Here is a 12,477-nt window from a genome sequence, read left to right as displayed (position 1 = left end):
GATGTGTGTGAACTTCTAGAAAGTGTTTAATATAGTGCCACACAACACAGTTGAGCGGAAAATGATAGGGATGGATACAAACTTGGCTGACTGCTGGGAAGTAGAGAGTAGTAGTCAATGGTGTTCTCCAAGGGTCAGTATTGGGACCCTTGCTTTTCCTGCGAGATATTTATTTTTATACATAAATGTTCCAGATTCTTGGTGTGTTGTGGATTAATTTTAAAGTTTGCAGATGGCACAAAATTTGTGAAAGTGTTAAAATGTGAGGACAGTTGAAACTCCAAAGAGCCATTGAGAATTAGGTGAAGGGGGCAGATAAGTTTCAGTGCAGAGAACTGTGAAAACCAGATGGGCTAATGGGCTGAGAAGTGGCAGATGGAGTTTAATTCAGATAAATGCGAGGTGCTACATTTTGGGAAAGCAAATCTTAGCAGGACTTATAAACTTAATGGTAAGGTCCTAGGGAGTGTTGCTGAACAAAGAGACCTTGGAGTGCAGGTTCATAGCTCCTTGAAAGTGGAGTCACAGGTAGATAGGATAGTGAAGAAGACGTTTGGTATGCTTTCCTTTATTGGTCAGAGTATTGAGTACAGGAGTTGGGAGGTCATGTTGCGGCTGTACAGGACATTTGTTAGGCCACTGTTGGAATATTGCGTGCAATTCTGGTCTCCTTCCTATTGGAAAGATGTTGTGAAACTTGAAAGGATTCAGAAAAGATCTACAAGGATGTTGCCAGGGTTGGAGGATTTGAGCTACAGGGAGAGGTTGAACAGGCTGGGGCTGTTTTCCTGGAGCGTCGGAGGCTGAGGGGTGACCTTAGAGAGGTTTACAAAATTATGAGGGGCATGGATAGGATAAATAGACAAAGTCTTTTCCCTGGGGTTGGGGAGTCCAGAACTAGAGGGCATAGGTTTAGGGTGAGAGGGGAAAGATATAAAAGAGACCTAAGGGGCAACTTTTTCATGCAGAGGGTGGTATGTTACAGAATGAGCTGCCAGAGGATGTGGTGGAGGCTGGTACAATTGCAACATTTAAGAGGCATTTGTATTGGTATATGAATAGGAAGGGTTTGGAGGGATATGGGCCGGGTGCAGGCAAATGGGACTAGATTGGGTTGGGATATCTGGTCGGCATGGATGGGTTGGACTGAAGGGTCTGCTTCCATGCTGTACATCTCTATGACTCTATGATGCATTTTGGTCGGAAGATACTAAAATCTAACATAAAATGGTGGTTACAATTCTAAAGGAATTGCAGGACTAGACAGAGCGAGATGCATATATACACTGAAGGTGGCAGGACAGATTGAGAGAGCAATTGATAAGGCATACATTAACCTCAGCTTTATTCGGTCATCGAATAATTGGCTAAGAAAGTGATTTGACACAGTATAAGACATTTGCTAGATCTGAACTGGAATATTGTTTTCAGCACTGGAAGCCACATTATAGGAATGATGTGAATGCTTTTGAGAGAGTGCAGAAGTGATTTGCACAAATGGTTCAAGGGTTGGGAAATTTCATCTATGAGGATGGATTGAATAAGTTGAGCCTATTCTCCTTGCAGAAAAGAAGCTAGAGAGGAGACCTGATAGAAGTTTCCAAAGTCATGAGTTGGCCAGGGAGAGTAGATGGAGAGAAATTGTTCCCACTTGGGAAAGGAACAAGAATGAGAGAACATTGATTAAAATTAATCTGCCAAAGTAGCAAATGTAAAGTGATAAGAACATTTTTCACTCAGAGAGTAGTTAGGCTATGGAATGTGCTACTGTGTGTAGTTGAGGCAGATTCAAGTGAAGCATTCAAGAAGCAGTGTGTGTTTATTTGGAGAGAAATAACATCTCAGGAATCGGGAGGAAAACAGGAAATTGGTAGCATTAAATGATGCTCATTTAAAGAGCTGGCTGGTATCGACATGATGAGCTGACTGGCATTCTTCTGCACTGTAACACTTCTGTGATTCTGTCAGATTTTCCTCACGTTACTATTGCTTCTTCTTCCAATTACATTGTATCAGTGTCCATTCTTTCACCAAAAGTGATCAATTTCTTGCTTTCTACTCTGTCCAAGCCCCTCACAAACACTTCTATCAAATCTCCTCTCAATTTTCTCTTGTACATAGAAAATGACATAAGCTTCTGTAATCTGTCCAAGTAACTGAAGCCAGTCTCACTAATCATATTTTGTGCTTTCTCTAATGCTGTAGGCACCAGTAATCACTATGTATGGTATCTCTTTCCTAAATTGGAATGCTCAGAATGGACTCATTAATCCTGTTGAGGATGAAACAATTTTCCACAAGTTTAACATAACCTCTTGCATTTGTACACTATGCCCTGATTAATAAAGATTAAGATACTATATGCTTTAATCACTGCCTTCAACACGTCTTAGAACTTTCAATGATTTAGGTATTTCTACACCAAGTCCCTCTGTAACCAATCCACCCATTCTACCAACCTGTCCATTTCCTTTTGAAGTTCTATGCTATCCTCCTAACATTCACAAAGCTTCCAAGTTTTGTATTATTGAGATATTTGGAACTTGTGCTCTGTATACTAAGGTTTGGGTCTTTAATATGTATTGGAAAAATAAAAGTCCAAACTGAAGCTCCAATGCAAACCTTCCCCCAATGCGGGCAACATCTATTAACCATTCACACCTGTTTCCTGTCACTCAGCAAATTTTGTGTTTATGTGATGACTATCCCTTTTATTTGTTGAGCTATAACATTTCTCACAGGTCTTATGTGTGAAATAATCAATTATAGATTCAAGGGAAGTATTTCCTAGATAATTGTTTATCTGACTTTTAAGTGATAATGTTGTCTAATGAACCAGGCAGGATCTATTTTCATTTAAAAGGAAAGCTGAATTCCTCCTTTAAACTAACCTAACAATGATTATAACTCCAGTCAAAGCAAATATCACTTTGTACAGTAGAATCAAATAAGACAAACATTATTAACAATTATATAGTTTATATTTATGTTGTAAGTTTGCTCGCTGAGCTGGAAGATTTGTTCTCAGACATTTCCTCACCTAGGTAACATCATCAGTGGCCCTCAGTTGAAGCACTGGTGTTCTGTCCTGCTTTCTCTTAATGTGTCTTGGTCTATTGTGGTAAGTGATATCACTTCCGTTTTTTTTTCTGAGAGGTTGGTATATGGGGTGCAAATCAATGTGTTTGTTGATGGAGTCCTGGTTTGAATGCCAGGTCTCTAGGAATTCGTGTACCTGTCTTTGTTTAGCCTGTCCCAGGATGGATGAATTGTCCCAGTTGAACTAGTGTCCCTCATTGTCTGTGCGTAAGGTTACTAGTGATAGTTGGTCATGTCTTTTGGTGGCTAGTTGTGCTAGTGTATCCTGGTGGTTAGTTTCCTGTCTGTCTGTCCAATGTAATGTTTGTTGCAGTCCTTGCAGGGTATTTTGTATATTCTCATTCTACTGGTTGTTGATACCTTTAGATTCATCAAGAGCTGGTTCAATGTATTGGTAGGTTTGTGGGCTACCATGATGCCTAGGGGCCAGAGTAGTCTGGTCGTCATCTCTGAGATGTCTTTAATGTATGGTAGTGTGGCTAGAGTCTCTGGGCATATTGTGTCTTTTTTTTATATTAGTTTCCCTACAGTGTTGTTCAGGTTTGTTGTGTAAGAATTGGCAGACTGTGCTTATTCGGTACCCGTTGTTCTTGAATACATTGTATAGGTGTTTTTCTTCAGCATCTCGTAATTCCTGGGTGCTTCAGTGTGTTGTAGCTCATTTAACTAATGTCCTGATGTAGCTCCATTTGTGGATATCGGGATGACTGCTCCTGTAGTTGAGTATCTTGTCTGTGTGTGTTGCTTTCCTGTAGACGCTGGTCTGCAGCTCTCCACTGGCTTTTTGTTCTACTGTGATGTTTAGGAAGAGGAGTCTGTCATTGTTCTCTTCCTCTTTGGTGAACATTATACTAGTAAGAATGTTATTTATGAGTTTGTGGGTTTCTTCTAATTTGTTGCGTTTCATGATGCCAATGGTGTCATCCACATAGTGGACCCAAACCTTGGGCTGGATCATGGGGAGAATTGTTTGTTCCAATCTCTGCATAACTGCTTCTGCCAAGAATCCTGATTTTGGTGATCCCATGGGGTCCCGTTGATTTGTTTGTAGGTCGTATCATTGAAGGTCAAATGGGTTGTGAGGCACAAATCTACTAGCTTGAGGATGCTGTCCTTGCTGAAGACGTTGGTGCTGTCTGATGTTTGTGTCCTTGGTTCGTCGAGTCGTGCGGCCAGTGTTTCTTTGGCCAGGGCGATGTTTATTGAAATACATTGATTTGTACCCCATTTACCATCTGCTCAGAAAAAGAACTGAAAGTGATATCACTCACCACAACAGACCAAGACTCATAACTAGAGAGTGAGGCAGTACACCTGCTCTTCAACGGAGACTGACTGATGATGTTACCTAACATGCTGATGAAACATCTGAAAATGAACCTTCCAGCTCAGCGACCTGAACTACAAATCTTCACAAAAAATGTAGTTTATAATTATATATTTTATGCAATGTTTTACTTTTTACTTATCTCAAGAATTGTCTTATAACGCACATCAATCTTGAAGTTAGCTACATATGTAGGGCCCAGCAATAGCTATGTTATGGTACAGTTTTCTGGAGAATTCTCTTTAGTTCCAGATGTTGTCAGAAGTAAAACTTCTATTTACGAGCTTTTGAATGCGGATTCTTTTGTCTAATGTTCTGGGTATTTTTCTGGGACTTCCAAGTCAATCTGGTTGATGCTTTCTCTGTAAAAGCAGTATATTGAGGACCACTACATTTTTCCCACTTCAAACTAGACAATCATCCAGCTTCCATTCCCTCACAAAGTTCAAACTGCAATTAGCTTTACCAACATTCCGTGCTACGGGTGATGAAGTTAATTGTTTTTACTCTGCTTACAGAGTAGATATATCTAACGGTAATTTACTTTAGTTGTCCTGTCTCAGTGAGCTTCAAACCATGTGAGTTTCAAACTATAACTAACTCTCTTATTAAGACATCCAGACAGTATAAAACCAGAGCATCCTCTAAGCTCCACCAGTCTCCATGATGGTATAGCCTGCTCTGGGATACCTTTACAGAAACGTTTAGATTTATTATCCCTAATTTGCACTTTTTTCTTTGATGAATTCTTTTCAGCACGTACTGAATGCTTGTAAATTAATTTAGCTCTACCTCTCAGAATGAAGTATTTGTTTGAGCCATCCTTATTGAAGGATTGCTGACATCATGTTTCTTGCTCTTTAGCTAAGTTAATTCAACTTTATAGTTCAACTATTTTATAGCTCTCTCTCTTTTATTCTGATTTTATTAAACAAATATGGGTCACCTTTTGATCTGCCATTTTTAAGATGATGTGGAGGTGCTGGTGTTGGATTGGGTTGACAAACTCAGAAGTCACACAACACCAGATTATAGTGCAACAGGTTTATTTGAAATCACAAGCTTTTGGAGCACTGCTTCTTCATCAGAAGAAATGGAGGGAAGTGCACAAGCACAGAATTTATTGGTGATGAGAGTATTGAAAGATATTGCATTTCTTGAGATGTTCTGGCAATGTCTAGAACCCAGCATTGTAATTACCTTATCTATGCAACTTTAATCTTCCCAAAACTAAAAGTTATCTCTAAAATGAAATAAGAGCAATAATTAATAAATCTTGATGTTCCTCTCTAGGGTTAAACCAAGGATGTGGTGGATACTTAAGCAGCATTACGGGCAACTTCAGTTCACCAGATATTAACTTCGATGGCAAATATGAAAATAACTTATACTGCGTGTGGCACATATTTGTACCTTTAAATAAGATCATCAACATGACTTTCACAGCCTTTCTACTGGAGGACCCATCAGAAGGAACTTGCAAATCTGATTATGTTAGTGTAAGTATTTTATAAGTTGATTAAGAGTAAGTGATCAATTTCTATTTCAGTTTAAATCAAAAACAGTTCCAGGTTTAATGAGATATTACCATGGAGCTCCACCTCATCTTGGTGTGAAAGTAACTGTAATTAAGAGTTTATGTATTCTGTATTTAGCTCATGATGAAACACTTAAGGACATTATCCAACAATAAAATTCTTGCTGAGACTGTTTTAGATTAAAGACTTTGCAGTCCTCAGCTGGTACTGCATTTTACAATTACAGGTCTTCCAGCAACCAATGTTTACAAGAAATAATATTAGGAATGACAAAATAAATCAGATTGATCTAATAAAGAGTAAAGAGAAAGTTAACTCAGACGCCACTGAAATCCTAGAATTTCTGGAATATTTCATTGTAACTACAGTGTAAGTACCATGTTGTGCCCTTTCTTTTCCAAGGCATTTTCAGTAAGCTGGTTTTATGTCGGACTTCTGCTGAAACATCACTTTGTCCAAATCTCCTCAACTATTTACAGTGTGCTCAAAATGGGTTTGCCCAAATTCACAACTGTGCAATTACATAGCTTTGCTCTCATAAAAAAGACAAGCTCCTGTCTGTTCCCTAAATTTATTTGAGTAACACACATCCAAAAATGTCGGTGCCCAAATGCCTCATGCCTTGGTCACTGTTTGCCATTGTACTAAAACCTCAAATTTCACCATTTCCCTCCCTCTCAGCCTTTCAAATTCCCTGGACTTTGCCATACCTTTCTTTAAAAGGAAAAGAAACAAAAGACAGATTTTCAGCTGTCATGACTGGTCATAAATTATCACTAAGTTAGAGACCATAAAGCAGCGGTTAAAACGAGTGAACTGTGAACTTGCCCATTACATAGCAAAGGACAGTCAACTTTGGATAAAAACTCACACAGAGAACATTTACATTTGACAGGGTGCCAGAAAATCATTTATAATATGATTGTAAAGTTGCAGTTACTGATTGAGCTCAGGGAGTAATTTTGGAATGAATGGTTTGTTCAAATGCAGGAGAAATAGCAATTAATCTGCAACAAAGCACTACATTAGGTATTGACAATAACAAGTCTTTACAAGATTATTTTTATGTTGGCTTAAATCCTTAGTTAATGATAAACGGCTGGTAAGTAACAAATATTTAATTACACAATGAGGGAAAAACAAATTTTCTGAAAAATAAGATTGTGAATAATAATCGTAAGCTTGTGATTTTGTTTTTTTTAGATTTATGATGGAGAGGATATCAACAGCCCATTAGTAGGCACTTACTGTGGCTCAGAACTGCCACCATCCTTTGTCTCATCCAGTAACTTCCTTACTGTGAGCTTCATCTCTGGTTCCTCGGTTGAGTTAGCTGGCTTCAAAGCAACATATGTAGCCAATGATCGTAAGTCAAAACATTTATAAACAATTGAAGAAATGGCTGAATGTTTTAAGGAAGGGCTTAATACTTATATTAGCTAGAATATAGCATTTAGGAATTATGTGTTAAAAATGTTAACAGCAAAAATGGAATGCTTACCTAAATTCAATTCTAATCAATTCAATGTCACTTTATTGACAGTATGGAAATTCATTTCAGCACATTGCTTATGTGTATACTATAATGTTACGTATCATAGCAAGAAAAGAAAAACAATCCCCCTCACAGATTAAAGTGTTAAAAAAACTATCCAGTGCATTAAAAGTATTAGTCAATCAGCCATTGAGAGTAAGATAGTAGCAAAATCTGACATTGTCACTAACGCACTCTGAAACTCATTGAATTTCTCTTTCATGCCTGACAAGGACTGTATCCTTACCTTTGCCATGGCTGACTGAGCAAAGGCAACACATTGAACCTAGACTCTTTTTGGTCTGTTTAATTAAGGACCAAAGCATCCGGTGCATGTGCCCATGAATCTCCCAATGGAATACTTTAAAAATGAGATTTATAAAGTTTGATTCATCTTTGATTGATCAAGGACCCTTGGCACGATATTTTTATTAAGTGGAAACCTCAGTTAGAGGCTAGAAAATGATGGCGCATTAAGTGGAAATGCTGTGGGTTCTGTTTGCCGAGCTGGAAGTTTTTGTTGCAAACGTTTCGTCCCCTGTCTAGGTGACATCCTCAGTGCTCCTAGACGTGAGGGTACAGAGAACACCAAATGGAGAATTCACCACTAAGGTACACAGGAAAGCCACACACACAGACCAAGTCCTGAACTATGAAAGCAACCACCCCAATAGACACAAACGAAGTTGCATCAAAACACTATTCAAAAGGGCCACAACACACTGCAGTACACCAGAACTGCAAAAAGAGGAAGGGGAACACCTATACAAAGTATTCACAAAAAACGGATATCCTCGCAATTTCATCAACAGATGCCGAAGGGAAAGACAACAGAACGAGGACATGCCGCAACCCAAAGGACTAGCCACACTACCATACATCAAGAACATCTCAGAAATGACAGCCAGACTACTGCGACCACTAGGACTTATAACAGCGCACAAACCAATAGCCACTCTCAGACAACAACTCACCAAAACGAAGGACCCGATACCCAGCATGAGCAAAACTAATGTAGTGTACAAAATCCCATGCAAGGACTGCACAAAACACTATATAGAACAAACAGGAAGACAGCTAACGATCCGCATCCACAAACATCAACTAGCCACGAAACGACACGACCAGCTATCCCTAGTAGCCACACACGCAGATGACAAGCAACATTAATTTGACTGGGACAACACTACCATTATAGGGCAAGCGAAACAAAGAACAGCCAGGGAATTCCTAGAAGCATGGCACTCATCCACAAACTCCATCAACAAACACATAGACCTGGACCCAATATACCGGCCACTACAGCGGACAGCTGAAACTGACAACCGGAAGCGGCAGGGACAGGCCACTATAAATGCCGGAGGAAACACCACAGAAGCGCTTCACAGGAGGCTCCCAAGCACTGAGGATGTCACCTAGACAGGGGACGAAACGTTTGCAACAAAAACTTCCAGCTCGGCGAACAGAACCACAGCAACGAGCACCCGAGCTACAAATCTTCTCACAAACTTTGATTAAGTGGAAATGTTCAACTACTGCATCAGGAAAAATAGTTAAGGACTGTTGGGGGTGAATTTCACAAAGATTCAACAAATGGATTGCTGTGGAAGTTGTTTGAACCCACTTGATCAATCTTTTCTCCAAGGTATAAAGGCAAGATACGACAGGTGCTGAGGTCTGAAACAAACAAAATGCTGGAGTTAGAGTCAAAGAGTCACACAGCATGGAAAAACACCCTTCAGTCCAACTCACCACGTTTCCTAAACCAAACTAGTCCCATTTGCCTGCATTTGGCCCATATCCCTCTAAACCTTTCCTATCTATGCACCTGTTTAAATGTCTTTTAAATGTTGTACTTGAACTCAGCAGGTCTGGACCATCCATGGAGAGAAAGAAACATTAACATTGTGTCTCGTATGATTCTTCTTCAGAACTAGAACTCCCTCAGGCAGAGTTCTGAAAAATAGTCATAATGGATCCAAAGCATAAATTAAGTTTTTCTCACTCCATAGATGGTTTAAGAACTGCTGAGCTTCTCCAGCATTTTCTATGTTCATTTCTCCAACATCCCCCCATTTCTTTCATCAAAGTTGCAGCAGACAATAAGGAGAATTGCACTGTTGTGAAAGAATATAGGGTCAAATCCATGCCATACCCAGGTGGGAAGGCACAAAATGGTAGCATATTGCATTTCAATCACCACGGTAGCAGAAGCATTGCTGCTTGAGAAGCTGAGGAAATCTGGTAGCATTGAGTCACTATTTCAAGTCTAATGTGATTCTTCTTTTGAACTGAGTTTCTCAGGCACTTTCTGCTTTTATTTCAGATCCCTAGCATTTATAGTACTTTGCTTTTATTCACCTCCAATTTTGTTTACTTTCAACAAATACTCTTTTAATAAGAACATACATACAACAGAACAAGTAACAAATAAACAAAACAAGAAATATTTGTACACATAAAGGATAACTTGAATCATTTTACATAACTTGTTGTACAATAACTTAATTTTGATTTCCATCTAAATGTTGATAGTGCATGGGTGCCACCTGCTGTTCCTCATCAAAATGTCAAGGGTCTCTCCTGTGCATAACAACCAGTGGGAATTCAGTTTTAATTTTATTGTGGAATGTGATTGTACTCTTTAAAATTGTTAACTAAATTAAGAAAAGCCAGTAGTGAAAGGAAAATTCTGCAATGATCATATTAGTTTTAGAAAATACTAAAACATAACTTATTCATTCTGTCTGTATTTGCAGTTTCCCAATCTGTTTGTTTGTTTATTCTCTAGTGTTCTGTGGTGGAAATTTCAATTCTACCGACACAACTCAGATCATTACGTCTCCTGGCTACCCGCATGATTATCCACTCCTCACCAAATGCCATTGGATCATCGATGCTCCTGCGCAGGAACAAATCAGAGTGACATTACAGGAATTCAATTTGCCAGTCAGCCCAAACTGTAGTGGAGATTACCTGGAGATTAAAGACTGGCCATTGGTTAGACAAATATATGATTATTGTTCATATATTGTATTAAAGTAACATATGGACAGTGGACTATTCTGGATTTAGGAAAGAATTAGTTCTTTTTCAGCATAAGATCATAGGTACAATCGTTGCATTTAGAAAATGTCTTTCTGCAAGTTGACAATTACATTCATTGTGACATTTCCCCTACCTCCCCAGACCATCTCACTCACTGCCATTTTCTATAGAACTCATTCTTGAAACAGTAAGGTGTGATTCATTCGTAGGAGACACAAAGTCTTCGATTACATTTTTCATTTTAAAACAAAATAAAATAAAAGCTAGTTTAAAAAACTAAAATTGAGAAATTGCAAATAAGGGGAACCATTGTTTCCTAAATACACTAATGCACCTGTGTAATCAAAAATGCATTTTATATGGATGCCACGTGCAACCTGTTATGATCCAAGCTAATGGTACTGTTCAACGCATCACATCTCAGAATTAAACCTGGCTTAATAGACCAGATTTTCTTTTTGTTTTGTTAGTTTATTAGTAATTAATGAGACATAGTCACAAAATTGCAAGAGGTTTATTGCACAAAAGAAGAAATAAAAAATAAGTCATCTAAATATTAGTGTTAATATAACAAAATTGAACCACAAAACAGATCCAAGGTCCAACCTGTTTCCCAACATTGTCTGTTACAAAGACTCAAGTCAAGAGTAATTACACCTTCAACTCAATTCTTTAGGGACCTACACAACTGATGCGATATGAAGAGAATTCATTATTTCCAAATCTGAGAGCCTAAACTTCATCAAGTCTAGTGACCTGCAGATTTCTAACCAAACTCTCCTGGTTTTCAAGATTGACAACTAATTTAAATGAATTAATTGAAGTAGTTTTGTCACATGTACTCCAATGAGTACAGTGAAAAGTTTACAAGTCACCACCTTATGTAGAAAGGTACCGAGGTACAGATTCTTAAGAACAAATTCTTAGAGAAAGAAATCTAGAAAAAAATAAAAAGTCCAGTATTCCAAACCATAGGGATAAATTAGAAAAATAAAGAAATAAAGAAGTTTAGAGTAACAATGCCAATCTCTGCTGGCACCAAGTAAATGAAAGCGAGACCTCCATTGCCTCGCTGCTGCTTATACCAGTATAGGAATTGCCACACTTTAGGTGCCATCTCTTCACCACAGGGCCTACCTCACTGAACCCACACTCCACACAACCAGGAGTCCCTGGCTCCTCTGCTGCTTCAATGACACCAGGAGTCCCCACTCTGGATGCAACTTGCTGCTGCTATTGTCACACCAGCACCAGGAATTCCCGCTCTGGGCCCACTGAAGCCAGGCCAGGCCAGGCTAGGCTGCCACTGCGCTGAGAGGCCAGCTTAGGCTGCAGATGTTGCCTTGCCAGTGCTGCCACTTTGATGAGTACGTTGCAGCTGGCACCGCTGCCCCGGTCACTGGAGGAGGTTTGCTGCCACTGCTGCTGCCTCCAACCACCAGCAGAGGTCGAGCCTGCCACTTCACAGGAGCCCACTCTTGCTGCAATGCTGATGTCGCTGAAAAAACCCAGTACAGAAAAGAAAATCACAAACAGGAAAGAAAAAGTGCAGAAGCAAAGGGAAAAAAACAAAGCAGATGGGATTGGATGAGCCCCAGGCAAGAGCTCTGCTACTCCACCGCCATCTTGAATACCAAACCTTTGACGTGTTCCCTGAACTCCTTCTAGAAGAATCACTAAACTTTCTTCTGCAGTCGAGTATTTTCATGTTTTATTGGACCTCTGAAAAAGAGTCAAGTCGTACCAAACCATGAACAATTTGTTTCTAGCCAACCCAGGTTCACGTACTTAAAACTCAGAACAGCAACAAAGGCAATGGAACATCCATTATCCATTTAAGATGGATTTGAACTTGGTCTCATAGAAGGAAAAAGAAATGAAATAAAAAAGATAAATTCATATAATGCTGTTCATGTTCAAGGGATATCTAC

General features: G+C 39.2%; 1 protein-coding gene across 1 annotated transcript in view; it reads left to right on the top strand.

The window, feature by feature from the left end:
- Positions 1–12,477, top strand: part of cubn (cubilin (intrinsic factor-cobalamin receptor)) — a 303,136-nt gene that overhangs the window by 274,375 nt on the left and 16,284 nt on the right. The window contains exons 46-48 of the mRNA XM_043690378.2: positions 5,720–5,925; positions 7,168–7,330; positions 10,290–10,498. Of these exons, the coding sequence (XP_043546313.2) occupies positions 5,720–5,925; positions 7,168–7,330; positions 10,290–10,498 (578 nt within the window). The remainder of the gene's footprint in view (positions 1–5,719; positions 5,926–7,167; positions 7,331–10,289; positions 10,499–12,477) is intronic.

This window comes from Chiloscyllium plagiosum, unplaced genomic scaffold, assembly GCF_037043375.1.
Source record: "Chiloscyllium plagiosum isolate Xiang-an unplaced genomic scaffold, Cpla_swu_hap1 HiC_scaffold_5, whole genome shotgun sequence".
NCBI lineage: Eukaryota > Metazoa > Chordata > Chondrichthyes > Orectolobiformes > Hemiscylliidae > Chiloscyllium > Chiloscyllium plagiosum.
Note: the sequence above shows the minus strand (reverse complement) of the source record. Positions and strands in the feature narration are given on the sequence as shown.